The following is a 14,626-nucleotide window of genomic DNA, read 5'->3' as shown; positions in this document are numbered from 1 at the left end:
ATTTCTGAATTGATTTTTTTTCTTACCCAAAGATTAAAGCAATATGTTTAAAGAATAATTTTACTGAATCGGCATTCCTCCAACAATATATTCCAGGGCAGTTAAACGTTGTTGTTGTTGTTGTGTGTTTTGTTTTTTTTGTATGTTTTTTCTTCGTTCCCTGTGATGAGGATAAGTGCTTCAAACGACCAGGCCAGGTCTCTCTTTACCCGTTTGGCAATCGTGCCAGGTCACCTGGCTGTCCAGTCTCCGGAGCGATAGATCTTTGGGTTCCTGGTTTCAGTAAGCCTGACACAGTGTTTCAGTCTCTGACATCACAGCTTTTCATTGGTTGTGCAACACCTGTCACCACTCAATTTTTAGAGCCAGATTTTAATTGCTGGTCTAGTACAGTAGCCCTTGGTCAGCTATTTTGGTAATTCCTGATTAAAAAAAAAAAAAAAAAGCTAATACTTGTTTTCTGTTTTGACGATGCGGCACTCATTGAAAAATGCGTTGCTGCGTTATGAACACAGCCCAGAGTGAGGTGCTTCCTATGAAGCAAAGTGTTTCTTGGAAAGCAGTGCATTTCTTGTAAAATAATGCCTTTTTGACCCTGCTGTAACAGCGTCAAGCTTTCTAGTTCTGGCAGCAAGCTCTGGGCTGTATCTCAGCTTCTTTCGCACGCACAGAAGAAATGAATTGATACTCGGCCCTAAATCAATATATCTTTTTTCAAATAAATAACCAGGTTAGGCATCCTATTTGGTGGTGCTAGCTGGAAGAGTAGGAGGATGGGTGAAGTGACAGATCTGTCACGCATTCATCTTGGAGATAATTTCACTGAGGGGTGGGGTTTTTTCAGCGTGAGGCACAGCACTTCTTATTTCTTGACAACAGTTATTACACACTGCCTGTTTTGCGGCTCAAATTCAATAGCTTCTTTTAGCTCGATAGTAAAAGTGGGGCAGATAAATGGTACAGAAGACCCTTAATAAATCAAAGCGCCAGGCTGGTGTCTTGTAGGAAATGAGCGGGTCTGGAAGCAGCAAAAACAAAGGCTGCAAGGCTCGCCGACACACACTCGCAGCCTTTATTGTAAGATTCTACTTTTTTATTAAATGATCATAATTCGTACTGCAATTTGTCTTAATTACTAAAAGCTTTGTTTAATATATATATTCTATTTTTTCTTTCTGTAGCTTTTGTTCTCCCTGTAAGCAGCTTTGTACGTCATTTGAATTGATTATTTCCATTCCCTTCACTCCCTCTCTGATATTTCCACTCATTCAGTGGTGGTTCAGGGTTCTGTTGCTCCAGTGTTAAGCGATCATGCTTTTCTCTCTATACCTGACTGTTGCCTGGACACTCTGTACACCCATCAGACAGACTCCCTCATTTCGCTGGCTCTCAGTTCATATGTACAGTATGTGGGGCCAGCAGGGTTAAAGGGTCCCACGATCCCATGACTTGCAATGGGATGAGAAAGTCTGTTCCATGCCAGCAGTTTGGATCTGCAGGTACCGACAGATAGAGGGAGCAGAACTCAGTCAGAATGATTGCATTCACCGTAACAGAAAAAACAATAAACATATAACAAGTCAACTACAGTGACATTTAAAGCCTTTCGCCAGAGAAATGCATCTCGACATCAGTCACAGAGCCTACAAGTGTTTGTATCACCATCAGAAGACTGCAGGTTTATTTAGTAATATTCAACCTTTGTTGCCTCTTGGATCCATTAGCATGTACAAGAATGTGTCCCAAGTATAGTACTGTAGCACAGTGTATTGTGCTGTGGCTGAAGACTACCCTTTCATGGATCTCACAGTAATACTGCGGTGGACAGAGAGCCTGTTGAGGAGTAGCAGATATTCTGAGCAGCTGCCAGTGTGATATTGACTGTTAGCAGCAGGGCACAAGCTTCTCAAACAGCCACGCTGCCACACTCCTGTTTGGTCTTGTCTGATGTAAGATTGGTTTTCTGTTTACCAAGACTAGGAATAGATTGTGATACAGGATCCCCGTATAAAATATTCATAAAGAAAAGTAGGGTTGCAACCTTTAGATAGTTTTGTAGTGGTTTTCCTAACTTGAGCTGCTGTTGAACTCAGTAGCATTCAAGCCCCTCTGAGGGAAGTGTTTTGCTGGAAAGTTTTTTTTTTCGCGCTTCTGAATCTCACAGTATCTGACACGGCGGTGTGTAATTGACGAACCTCCGGAGTCTGAGCTCCTCAGCCGGATCCTGTTTATTTTCTTATGTGTGCAATTAAATTCATCTTCCAGATTCGGCAGCAAGGAATGCACTTATCATTCAGGGACGTGTTTGGTTTGGTTTATCCAGCCTGCTTGAGTAAGAATCTCTGTCATTCCCTGCACTGCTGCTTCAGCAGCCTGCTCCTGGACACAAAAACAACTGTGTGCCGCACAGCAAGCACATCTCTATGAGCAACGCGGATCCCAGCAAGACACGATCCTCACAGAGGTGCCCTGTATGTGTGATTTATAGTTCCAACTTTGGTATTAATTCACCTCAATCTTGACCTGAAGCTCAAATGGACTGATTTTCAAATCACTTACCGGTTGATCTCAGTGACAGATGAAATCATGGCATTATTTTCCAGGTCTGATATTCTGAGTTATTATTTCTGTGAAACAATAGGAGTCTGCAGTTTTAAGAACCAGTAGTTGTCTCCCTATAATATGGTTGTTAAATATTTCTGTAATTCCACCTAGATTAATCAGAGCACACTTCACACAAGGGCTGCAGCTATACTCTGCTGATCCTCCACAATCAGTTTGTAATGAAAATCTTTAAATCTGCTTCTGGCGAACATTTGGCTAACCTTTTTAAGCTCATTTTTGTCCTGTAGTTTGGAAATTGCGCTAGAAAATGTCAAAATACAGGCAACGACAGGCTTTGACATTTCACTAAGTGTTTATGCTGCCTTCCCTTCACTTTACTTTGTGAACTTTAAATTGATCTTCAAGGCGGTAGGAAGCTGTTCAAACTGAGATCAGTGGAGTGTTTGTCTGAATTGATTCTGAAACTGACCTCCCGGACCATGTCAGTCTAATTTAATCTTGCACATTATAGCCACTGGCTAGTTCATGAATTTCTTACATTTGATCAGAGTGAGCATTTAACCATAATGTGAGCACAGAGTGTCAGTGTACATGAATAGGGATTGATGACAGGCTTTTCAGCATGTCATTTATCAGAAATTATTGGCCACAGCGCTGGAACTCTATAGGAAATTGCATTTTAGTTGCATTCGTTAATTGCATTAAACCTGGCTCTCTTGATTTGTAACCAGGTTGAGTGCTGCAGTAAAGATTTATTTCAGCAAGGAATTGTGAATCACAGTCCTGAACTAGCTGGCTAAATCAACCCCACGATAAGCACACAAGGTGTCCCCAGACATTTGAATAGAAATAATAAAGATAATATTGGTGTCTTCTCTGTCATGATTCTATTGTCTCACCTGTGATGCTGTTACTTCCTCTTTGGGCACTGCCACTGCTAATCATGTCCTTTCTTGGAGTGGTTTATTACAAAAGTTACTGGAGCGCTTCATTATAATTCTCAGTGTTCTGAAAAGAACATTTCAGATGGCAAGCCAGCTTTTCCTTGGTCCCCTGTTACTTCCCACTAATCCTATTTAAATGCCTTCATTAAACTGTGCGTTTTGTCATGAGACGCTGAAATTCATGCGTCCAGCTGACATTTTTTCTTTATATGGATTGACAGCATGCTGTGATATTTTCTTCCTTTTTTTAATTCCATGCATTCATTTCTTATTTATGTATTATTTGCCTAATGTTTGATACGATACAATGTTACTGTGTGCACACAGTCAACCCCCCGACTGCCTTTTAGGATGTCAGGGTCACACAGGCAGGACAGTTTTACTACAACGCATGGGAAAGAAACACAAAGACCGTCCAGTAGATAGGCTTTTATTTCTGAAACTAATAAAAAATATATAGTCTAGAAAAAATTCCATCCCCATTTCGTAATGGAGAATGCCTGGTCTTGATGTTACAGCTTACCTATGCTTTACCATGCTTTCACTGTGATTTATTACACTTTGCAATGCTTTTACTGTGGGAGACTTGTATAAGGGTTGTCCTGTCTCTTTCCGAGTGAACCCATACCATGGTTCATTGGAGGTGGAATGCAATGCCCAGTGTTCCTGATGTGACCACAGCATTACAGGAGGGTCCATTCGTACAGCTGGGTCCAGCTTGTGTAGTGAGAATGGTGCATGCCAAGGTGACCACCCCAGAGTGGACCAACACATGGCTTCAATGTGTGAAGTCATGCACAGTTCAGCGAGTCCAAATATTTTACACTGATTAAGTACTTGCTGTGCCTTACCAGGCCAGATGCCTTAAAGCCTGAGGGTTATTTCCTATTTGCAATTTCTTTCATCCACCCATCAGGAATTTAGAACTAATGAAAGAACCCTAATAAATTCAATGACTCATGATTTAGACTAGGAAGCACTAAAAGCTCCATTACAGGGCATTACTTAGCTAGAATGTCTGGCTTTTAAAAGATTTTTTGTAAAACCACCACTTTTTCCAATTTTACAGTAGCAGCAAAGTTTAAAAAAACAAACAAAAAAAACTGAAACCAAGATACTTTCTGAAAGCTGCCAAAACATGACAGTGGACTCCAGACACAGCAGCCTTTTGGGTTTTTCATTTCAAGTTTTTGTTTGCTTTGGCCAGTGATTTGGTGGAACTAAAGTATGTTTTATGTGACAAGCTTCTTAGTCATGGAGGTTGGACTCCAAGACAGCTTTGCGTCTACCCTCATGGTCCAGTGAGTAACACCTCCCAGCATTAAGCTGATGCCTGTCTGAAACTGTCCTAGTGCATCATCCTAGTGATCAGCATGTCAAGTGATCTCCGGGACAAGAAGAACGCTGGCTCTCGCTGTTTGGACAGCTTTTTGGTTGTTTTATTGCAGTTTTTTTTTCTTCTCCTTGTCAGCCATCCATCCCGAAGGAGTCCTTCCATGAATTTCAATGGGAGCATTTTGCTTCAGTTCCCGGGAGAATGAAGCACAGCTGCTCTGATAAATCCAATAGCGTTTTATTTTCTTTCAATCAGAGTGTCTACTGATAGAATGCCGGAACCAGCCTTGACTTGGCAACCTCTCGTTCAACCCAGCCTGTCTCACAACTCGACCCTCCTGGGGCATTCAGGAGGTGGGGCAGCCCCAGAGATATTGAGGAGGACAGCAAAGCAACACAAGCAAGGCCACATGATTGTACAGGGGAAGAAGAAGGTCAATAAAATAACTCCATTACATGGACAATAAAATAGATTCAATGCCAGGATGCCTGAAGGGTTAAATAGATAGGAACAGTTGACTGTTACTTCATTAACTGCCATCACACGCTCATTAATAGATATGACTAATATGACTAATTCATCACGGAGTGTGTTCTCTCAGGTATTCGGGTACAAAAGCATCTGTTGCACTGCAGAACTCAATTACTGCAAACATTAACTGATCCTTAATGTACTTTTAAATTGTTTTTTTAAATGTATAAAACATTCAGAGGACAAAAAAAAAAGCAGACAGGATTAAATTGGCTAGTGCATGTGCTCAAGGAGGAAAAAGCAGTTGCATTCAATAAAACCACAGAGAGACTTTATGCTTTAACATTCAGGTTATTCTTAACACCTAGATTTATAAAATGCAGTTTCACAAAAACCATGCAATTGATGTTCCTCAGCTTGGCTGTTTATTTCACTAAATAATAGATTTGAAATCTATTCTGTATTTGGAAGCTTTCTCATTAACACAGGTTGAAAGTTGTTTTCAGTCTGGTGTTTTCTTTCAATTCCCCATCAAGTGGTTGAGCGAGGGCTTCACACTAATGAATGAGTGGTGCTAATAGAATCTGTCTCAGGGCATGGCTTCTTCTGCACACCTCTGCTCACTGTGTAATGACGGGGAGGCTGGTTTGATGTTAACCCAGACCAGTATGAGTCCAGACACGGATTATGGGTACAAGCACAGGGCACATTGATCTTAGCAGTGAAATGCTTCAGGCTGCACATAGCCTAGTTCCACAGCACCATTCTATAACATACATGTCACAGAGTCCAGTACTTCTGTTGTTTAGCCCTGCTAGTTAACCCTCATTACTCCAGATGCACCCGAGGCACGTCTGCACAGCTCTCCGCCCTCCTCACAGCTGAGAGAGGAGTCTTTTAAAAGGTGTTTAAGCTGCTCTGGAAGCGCCCGTGACCATCCCTCAATGATAACTGGAATGAAGTCTGTAGACTCGTCACATTTGAGTTTCAGATACACTACAATACTCTTTGAATGTGCATCCTCTATATAGATTTGAAAAGCATTGCTAATGTGGTAGAATACACAGTAGAAGGAAGCATCATTCAGGTACTAATCAAGCTAAGCACAGAGTTTATATTGAAGGCACAGCACCTTATCTTCTCAAACATATGCAAACTGTGCTTAATCCTCTGAATCACCAGCCCAGTTTGTAAGCTTGTAAGTCAGCCCCTACTTCAGTCACAGCTCCTGTTATATGTTCCCTAACGCTAAATAACTTTTTCTAAATCTGTAGTGGCAAGGTAATCTTCTTTAGAACACATTAGAACACATTTCTCCCCCTGATTCTGCGTCTCCAACCTTTTTAACAGGGTTCAGTGCAGTGTGTTAGGCATTCCTTTTGACACAGACAGACCGAGTCAGCAGGCTGTCTGCAGTAATCTCATATGGTAGGAGACCACATAAATTATCAGTGTGTAATAAGTGGAGATACAATGACTCACTGGGTTATGTGTCTAATAAGAAATTTGAAGTGTGTAAGAATGCAGTGCAGAAACCTGGGATGCCCAAGCTAGTTTTTGTGTCTTGCATTTAACGGCGGTGGGATTCAGAAATGTGCATTCAAAATAAACTGTACAGACCAGCGACCTCACACGCCCCAAGCAAGCGCCTTAACCGCTGTGCAAAAGAGCCAGGCTAGTGTGTCTGTGCCATTATAGAGCTTCTCTTAGAACAGTTTGCCATGGTAAATCTGCCCAGTGCATGGTTTGACGTGATTTTTAATATGCTTTACTATACCTTACCTGTGCTTTACCATGCTTTCACTATGCTTTATTACACTTTGCTATGCTTTTACTATGTAGCATTTGAGCCCATTTTAACAAATTGGTCACAGTCCTATACTTTACACGTTGACAAACAAACCTTACAGGATAGAGGTGATGTACTGCAAACCTCGCTGAGAAGAATTGAATAGGTCCTGCTGCCTTTACTGACGCCAGTCAAGCTATTATCCTCCCAGCCCACTGTTGTTATTGTGGCATAACAGCCAGCATATTCTGCTGCAAAAGGTGGTAAAGCTGAGGGGGGTCATGCTGTGCTGGGCACGAATCTTTAGGTAAAAGGAATTGGATTAGACCAGAGCAGACCCCCTCCCTGGTCTGGATATCAGGGCAAGCCTGAGAGCGCTGTGTGAACCTCACATCATATCACTGAGGCAACACTGGGGTTGTAAATGCGACACATGAACTGGAATCAAAGGCAGCTTAAATCTCAAGATCCGGGTGATTAAGTGACAGGCAGTACCTCTGAACTGATTGTTCCCTGGGGGACTGCAGGTGATTGACAGAAGCACACAAACCCAGAGCCCTGCTCCGCTGCTTACAGACCACAGTGAAGCTGTCTAACCCTGCAGTACAGTGCGTGCAGCACAACCAGCAACACTCCGGAGTGTCTCTCACTACGTTTGCACACTTGCATTTATTTTTTTGGCGTCTACAGTAGTTTATAAGAAACAATTACAGTACCAAAACCTTCATGTTCTGCCAAACACGTTCCGGATGAAATTATTCTGGGCCGAGCAGGTCAGAGGTCTTGACATCTATCAAATAACCAATTGAGATGCTCTAATGAAACTGTGTAAAACCCCGGCCAGGCATCTGGGTGATCAGTCTGGGCCAAACGGCGAGGAGAGTCAGTGCTCCAGAGTTCAAGGATCACTGAGACACTATTATATGAGTGGGCTGTAAAAGGGCATGAAATTAAACGTGCCTGTTTCAGTTAGGTGTTTCACTGGGGCTTGATTTCAGTCAAACCCTCATTGTCAAGGGAGAGGTCCTTGCTGACCTCAGTTATATCCGTCAATCCAATGACCAGCTGGGAACAGGTTCTCAGTTATTGTGTTGACCTGGGGAACAGAGGAGAGGAACTGGAGAAACTGGGAAACGGTCCCCAAACCCCCATGCAAGTACTGACTAGGATCACTATAGCAACTGTTGCTTCTGAGAGTTGCCAAGGTCAGACATGAAGGTGGACTGGCTGCATTCAAAGCTGTAATCGATAGTTTAGTTTTCTTTTGTTTAAATAAAATATAGGCTACGACAGACACAAATACAATAGTGGACTTCAATTGGCCATGGCTTTAACTCTATAGATCATATATGTGTATATATAAAGCTGTTTTTGTAATTGGAACTGCGTTATTTCTAATCCCGTTTTTCGATATTTTGTTTTCCAGAGAGGAGGTCCCATTCTATGAGATCATGAAGGTGGACTTTGAAATAGACAGCTTCAGCGGCCTTTTGGCCACTCAGACGGTCACATGGCGGGTGGAGTACCCTGGAGAGCGCGTGGCTTGGGAGGCAGTGGACGTGGTTTCCACACTGTACGTCAGTCAGAAGGAGCTGGCAGGGATCGTGCCCCTGGCCGAGGTAAGAGATCCTGCTGTTTCCACGACGTTCTCTTTGAATTGTTGATTAACAGAAGCTGCTGCTGAATCCTGTCATGCACATGCACACTGGCTAGTAAAGTAAACTCATGAACTTCCGAAAGGTCCAAGTATGACTTGGTGTAGACCTGTAATAATATGCTGCTGGTTCTTGCCATCAAAATAAGTTTGTTGTGCTGCTGGAATTGGACCACTTTCCAAAAACAAAGACTACAGTTATTTGTGCAATGGGTAGAAGGCGGTATAGTCCACTAGTTAAAGAAAAGGGCTTGTAACCAGGAGGTATATATAATAAGAGTATACTGCACTTGCCAGCTTAGTTTTATGATGGGCTTTGAGGTATTAACCTCACAAGTAAGGAGTCAGCTGGTCATTTGTTTTATATGTAAAACGTGTGGTGAGTACAGCACAATAATACAAGACTAGGCTGTCTCCTGTTTATCGTTGAACACAGATCCAAAGACACTCTCTGCTCTACTTGCAGTGCATTTATTGTCTTCACTCAAAGTGCACAGACTGGTGTGGAAAGTTTTTTTTTTTATGGATCTTTGGAAAGAATCTGTAATCGATTTGAAAACGAATACTGATGCAAGAAAAAGGTTTTCCAAAAATGGATTGGCTTTTTTTTATGGCAGATGGACTGGAATGTACTTGAGTGACTGTTTATGATGTCGTTTTTGTTGAATTTGGGAAAATTGCTTAAGATATTTAGCAGTTTATTTGTATAGAGTTACTGTCTTGGGTGTATGGCACATGGCACTATAAAGTGGAACATTCATTACTCCTGGTATATAAATGAAATGAATGTGTCCCAATGAGATCTAATATTGATGAGGTATAGAACCAGCAGAGTTCAGTGCATCGCAATGTAATTAAATGCGTCTCGCGTTTCTGTAGATCTGGGACCTTGTCAGTGGAGCATTTTAACAAATAATTACAAGGATTTTATAGATCCTGTCTTTTCAACTCGGGAGCCAGCTGTAGGTTGAGCTGCTCTGAGCATTAGTCTCTGCAGCAGTCAGTTACCGGCTGACAAGCCCGTCTCACTGCCTGAACACGAGCGTTTGTTCCTGCCCCTGTTAAAAGTAAATGTTTAATATTCACACACATATAGAGTTCATTCACACACACACACACACACACACACACACACACACACACATATATATATATATATATATATATATATATATATATATATATATATATATATATATATATATATAAATAAGAAGAATATATGGATGTTTTAGGATGTTTCGAACAAAAGGCCTTCTTCAGCTGTGTGGAGAGACAAGTAAACACAGTGCATTAAATAGCAAATTAATTATTTTTTGAAAAATAACAAGTTTACTACACCGTGTTTACTTTTCTTGAACGGTTCCCTAATTTGCTCCCAGGCGTTTTGTGCGGTGAGGTTAATAGAGGTTTCGAATCCTTATACAGATGAGAATGTACCCATTATTGTTCCTGCAGGTTAAGGCAAGGGAAAAGGCAATTTGACAATAATCAGGCAAGTAGCTTAAGTTAAATTGGCAGAAGTGGAAATGAAAAGCTTGGTGCAATTCCCAGACCTCTCACTAATAGGTCCACAGGGCAGCAGCAGCCCAGTCTTAATGCAGTTAGTGACACACAATGGAAAGAGAACTGGATGTACAGCTGTGTCATTAAGAATCATACCTACAGAGCGCAAGAGATTTTTTGTATTACAAAATTCTCTCTGTAATGTAAAGTGTATATATATAAAGATCCATTCAAAACCATTAAATGCAACATTTGTAGCTTTTAAAGAAAACCATCATTGTGCTTTTAATGGAGGGTTGAAAGACGACTTGAAATTGAATTGCCTTATTACAAAGGCTGAGCTGTGTTGGACTGTCTTTCGGCTTTTGAAAGTTTATGTTCCTCTTTGGCCCCTCAATCCAGTGTGCATTATGACTACCAGCGCTCACGTCATCACTTTCCAGTGATGAATTCATGTGATTTGTAGTTGGGTCAGTATATGCTTCACTTATGATTGAACTTTTGCCTTCAAAAAATCAAAACCCGTCATTAATCTTATTAACATCAATGCACATACATGTCCAAAAACGGTACTTCGCTAATAAGTTTGTAAGGGCTGCTTTTCTGTCGTTGAGCAACACAGTAAGCTGATGTGCTAATGAAGCCCTGCTCCTGAAAATAATTACACTGACCTTGTAAAAGCGCTTTGCAGCTCTGCATGACACTCTCGTCTCGTTAATGGAGTTCCCTTATTGTTTGGGCTTTCTCGTTACCAAATGAGGTTTCCAGGACAACGATTGACACGGCCATTAGCAGTTTACAGATAAATTATTTTGTAGCGAAACAAAACCATCGTTAGGCCTACACACCCACATGATGCCTCTGGTGGCTAGATTTTACATTTAGTTGTCTGGGTAAATCTGGAGTGAAGCTTTGGGAAAATATTTTCTTTGTGTCAGTAAAATAAAACAAGAGAAAGAAAAGAAAATACCAGTAAATAAAATGTTATTTTTTACTAATGTGCTGCTCAAAGCCTTTTAAAGACCCATATGTAGGTTAAGCATGAATGAATAGTGTTTGTAGTTGTAGTCATGGTAATTCCCTTATCGGCGTTTACTAGTCATGTTTCCCATCATGCTTTTCCCATGGTTACATCATAGCCTGGTTTGCCATGTTTTTCAATATGTTTTCCCATACCTCTCCTGGCATTACAATGCTTACCGATGCTTTATTACACTTTGCAATGCTTTTACAAGGGCTGTTGTTGTGTCTATGGTATCCTCATGAGCTAGCGATACTCTGTAGATCAGTATTACTATTGGCATTTCATGCTATATAAGCTTACATAACTGCAATTGAATGCAAATCTGTTAACTTGACTACTTAAGTGTGACTTGCAGCCGGATGCAACATTTTGAATGCCCTGAATACATGAATAAACCCTCTCATACCTTGGCCTTTTGATGTTAAATCATTATGATGCTCAACTCTTATTAGCACAGTAGGATGTAACTTATTTTTTCCTTTCCCAGCAGGATTATATCTGCATGAAAACGAATGGTTCCTTTACAAGCCTACTAATAGATGAAGTGTAATTAACATTGTCATGCGGATCATTTTCATTTTTTTCTCCTGCCATTACTCTTTTAGCTCTGTATTGTCTGCTTCCAGCAAAAGCCTGCTTGATTATAATGCATTGGCACTACTGAAGCTCACCGCCTCACCGTATAGATACAAAATGAATGTAATGCAACATGGTGTGCATTTGTATAAGTTTTGCTCTTGACTAGTTTTAATTTACAGTATAAAACGGGCTGCCATCTATGGGCTATATTCAGGCATATTTCTGTCTATAAACATAGGACAAAAAAACAGGAAGATTGTATTTTAGATCTGTGTGTAATGACTGTTATACTGTAAAATGTAAAAATGTAGTTTCTATATCTTATTTGACAAGTTCTGTTTATAAAGGCATGATGTTTTATGCTGCCATCTAGTGGAATCCAAGGGAAACACACCTGTGCATGCAACAGGTATCGGTTGATCAGATGATGTATGATATTGATAGCGGGAAATAAACGCTCCTGAAGGATGTGCAGATCAGTAAAATGCTTTTTATTTCATATGCAGATAGTGCACAATGGTAGTTCAATTTAAATCCAGGACAGTCTCACTGTAAATGTGTTTAATGGATTTTCTGCAAACTCATTCCTCCATGCCTTTACCACCTACTCCCCTAACCGCCTTCAGCTTAGGAATATGAAAGAGGAGGAAGAAACAAGACCATGGGGCTTGACAATAGCCTTTCTGTCTGGAGTCCTTGGGAAACGCAGTGCTTAATGAAAGGGAATTAACCACAGTACTTAAAAGTTCTCATGTACCTACTGCAAGCTTTTCCAAATCTTTCATATAGTCACTTCCAATAGGACGCAGGATGGAGCACAAGGAGGTTAAGTGACTTGCTCAAGGTCACACAGTGAGTCAGTCAGTGGTGGGATTTGAACCGATGACCTTCCAGTTACAAGCGCTGGACTTTACCCACTGGACCAGACTGTCTCCTTAGTTTACTGTCCACTATATACAGTCAAACCTGCTGAACTACCCACTCTTAGCTCATCAACGCTACATTGAAATGTCCTGCTCAGAACATAAGGGGAGTGTGACAGGCTCCTGATAATATCACTCTAGTTATTATCACATGGGCGTTATCACTGCAATTATCATGAAACTGATTTCCAACCCCCTTAATGTCACTTCAAATAAAATAGTAGGACTGGTGTCAGTAAGTCTCTGTGGAGTATTGAAAGGTTCCCGGTATAAAGTCGGGTAGCACAGTGTACCATCCAGAGCACTGCAGTGTGCATGCATGCACATTCATATGTTTTAATGTATGCAATGCGTAGTACATGTACAGCATGGCACACTTTACAAATACATGACTGTGAGTCTGTATTTTAATAGTACAAAAACTGCCTTTTCCTCTGTGAGTTTATCTGACAAAATAAATGATTAAAGCGAGCAGGCTTAAAGATTCAGCTAAAGATTAAAATGATGTTTAAATGCATGCCTTTTTTTTGGCCCGCATCTTTAGAAGAAAGGGGTCTGATTCCCACGTTGAACACTTTTCATAAGTGCTATGGCTTTAAATTATTAAAAACGTTATGCCTTTGTTAAATTCCAGTAACACATATATTATTGTAGGAGGTTGTGTAGATTTGTGTTTCATTTTCTGTCTGCTTGAGCTTAAATTAAAATTTAAACAATAAGAAAGAGGAGACGGTTTATACATCGTCATTTTTTAATGACAACGGCTGTACTGTATTGAAAAATAACTGCATTTATATCCAGTTATGTGGTCCCTTGGCTTTAATGCTGGAAACGCAGCTTGTAGAGTTACAGTTAATAGATTAGGATCTGCTTATGCCATTGTGTTTTCAATTTAGTTTTTGTTAGGAAAAATAGATCCATCCTCTTCAATCCATCAACTACAATGCTTTTATTTAAACATTGATATTTCCTTAACAAAAGGTCATTTATTCAGTAGGAAAATAAAATCTAACATGCGTGTGGCATGTACAGTATATTCTAAAACAACAGGGAGCCTAATTTAGAATCCAATCTGTCTCCCATTTAAATATTTGGGGTAGCATTTTACATTGTGTCTCTAATTACCCTAACTACCCTCAGGCAAAAAGATGACAAATTCCCAGAGTGCACCAAGAGAACTACCAGCTGAGCGCTCGCCCTCCCCGGGCTGCTTTCTAAGCAGCTTCTCATGCTTGAGTTACTCTAGACATAATCTAATGGGCAGTAATATTTTATCATGATCCGTGAACTCTTTGCACTACATTCTGCAAAATCACTCAAGACTTTATATCTAAATGACTCACTCCCTGTGGAAGTCGGAGGCATTTATTCCCTCACACAGAGGCTGTGAAGGAGCTGCGTGGATATCTTATACACTTTGTTTACTGTTACATTTTCATATGACAAGAGTTTGCTGTTTGGGGAGTTTATCATGTTTCCCGGTGAGAAGCCAGCATTCTTTTCATGGAACTAAAAGGGATCTTTACAACACACCTGTATTCACCATTCAAGAAGCAGTTGACAGACCTACGTTGTGTGCTTTTTGTCCTGAACCTCTTTCTCTCATGAGTACGCAGCACATTGCTTTAGCATTACCACCAAGCCAACGAGCAGCCCAGGTAGGCTATGGAACCTCTTTGCCCCCAGCTGATTTTGCCACTGCAGTCTCCTACAATCATGATTCATTTTGTATTAAACCATGAAGTGCTGTTGTACATCCCTCCATCATTTCTTCATCTGTGCCCTTTGTTTAGCAGAGAGCAGCCCTTGTTCTGTTTGTGTGCAAGCATAGGCTC

General features: G+C 40.8%; 1 protein-coding gene across 1 annotated transcript in view; it reads left to right on the top strand.

The window, feature by feature from the left end:
* Positions 1-14,626, top strand: part of LOC121296866 (transmembrane protein 132C-like) — a 96,296-nt gene that overhangs the window by 58,345 nt on the left and 23,325 nt on the right. The window contains exon 4 of the mRNA XM_041222742.1: positions 8,532-8,724. Within this exon, the coding sequence (XP_041078676.1) occupies positions 8,532-8,724 (193 nt within the window). The remainder of the gene's footprint in view (positions 1-8,531; positions 8,725-14,626) is intronic.

The sequence above is a fragment of the Polyodon spathula genome, chromosome 22, assembly GCF_017654505.1.
Source record: "Polyodon spathula isolate WHYD16114869_AA chromosome 22, ASM1765450v1, whole genome shotgun sequence".
Taxonomy (NCBI): Eukaryota; Metazoa; Chordata; class Actinopteri; order Acipenseriformes; family Polyodontidae; genus Polyodon; species Polyodon spathula.
Note: the sequence above shows the minus strand (reverse complement) of the source record. Positions and strands in the feature narration are given on the sequence as shown.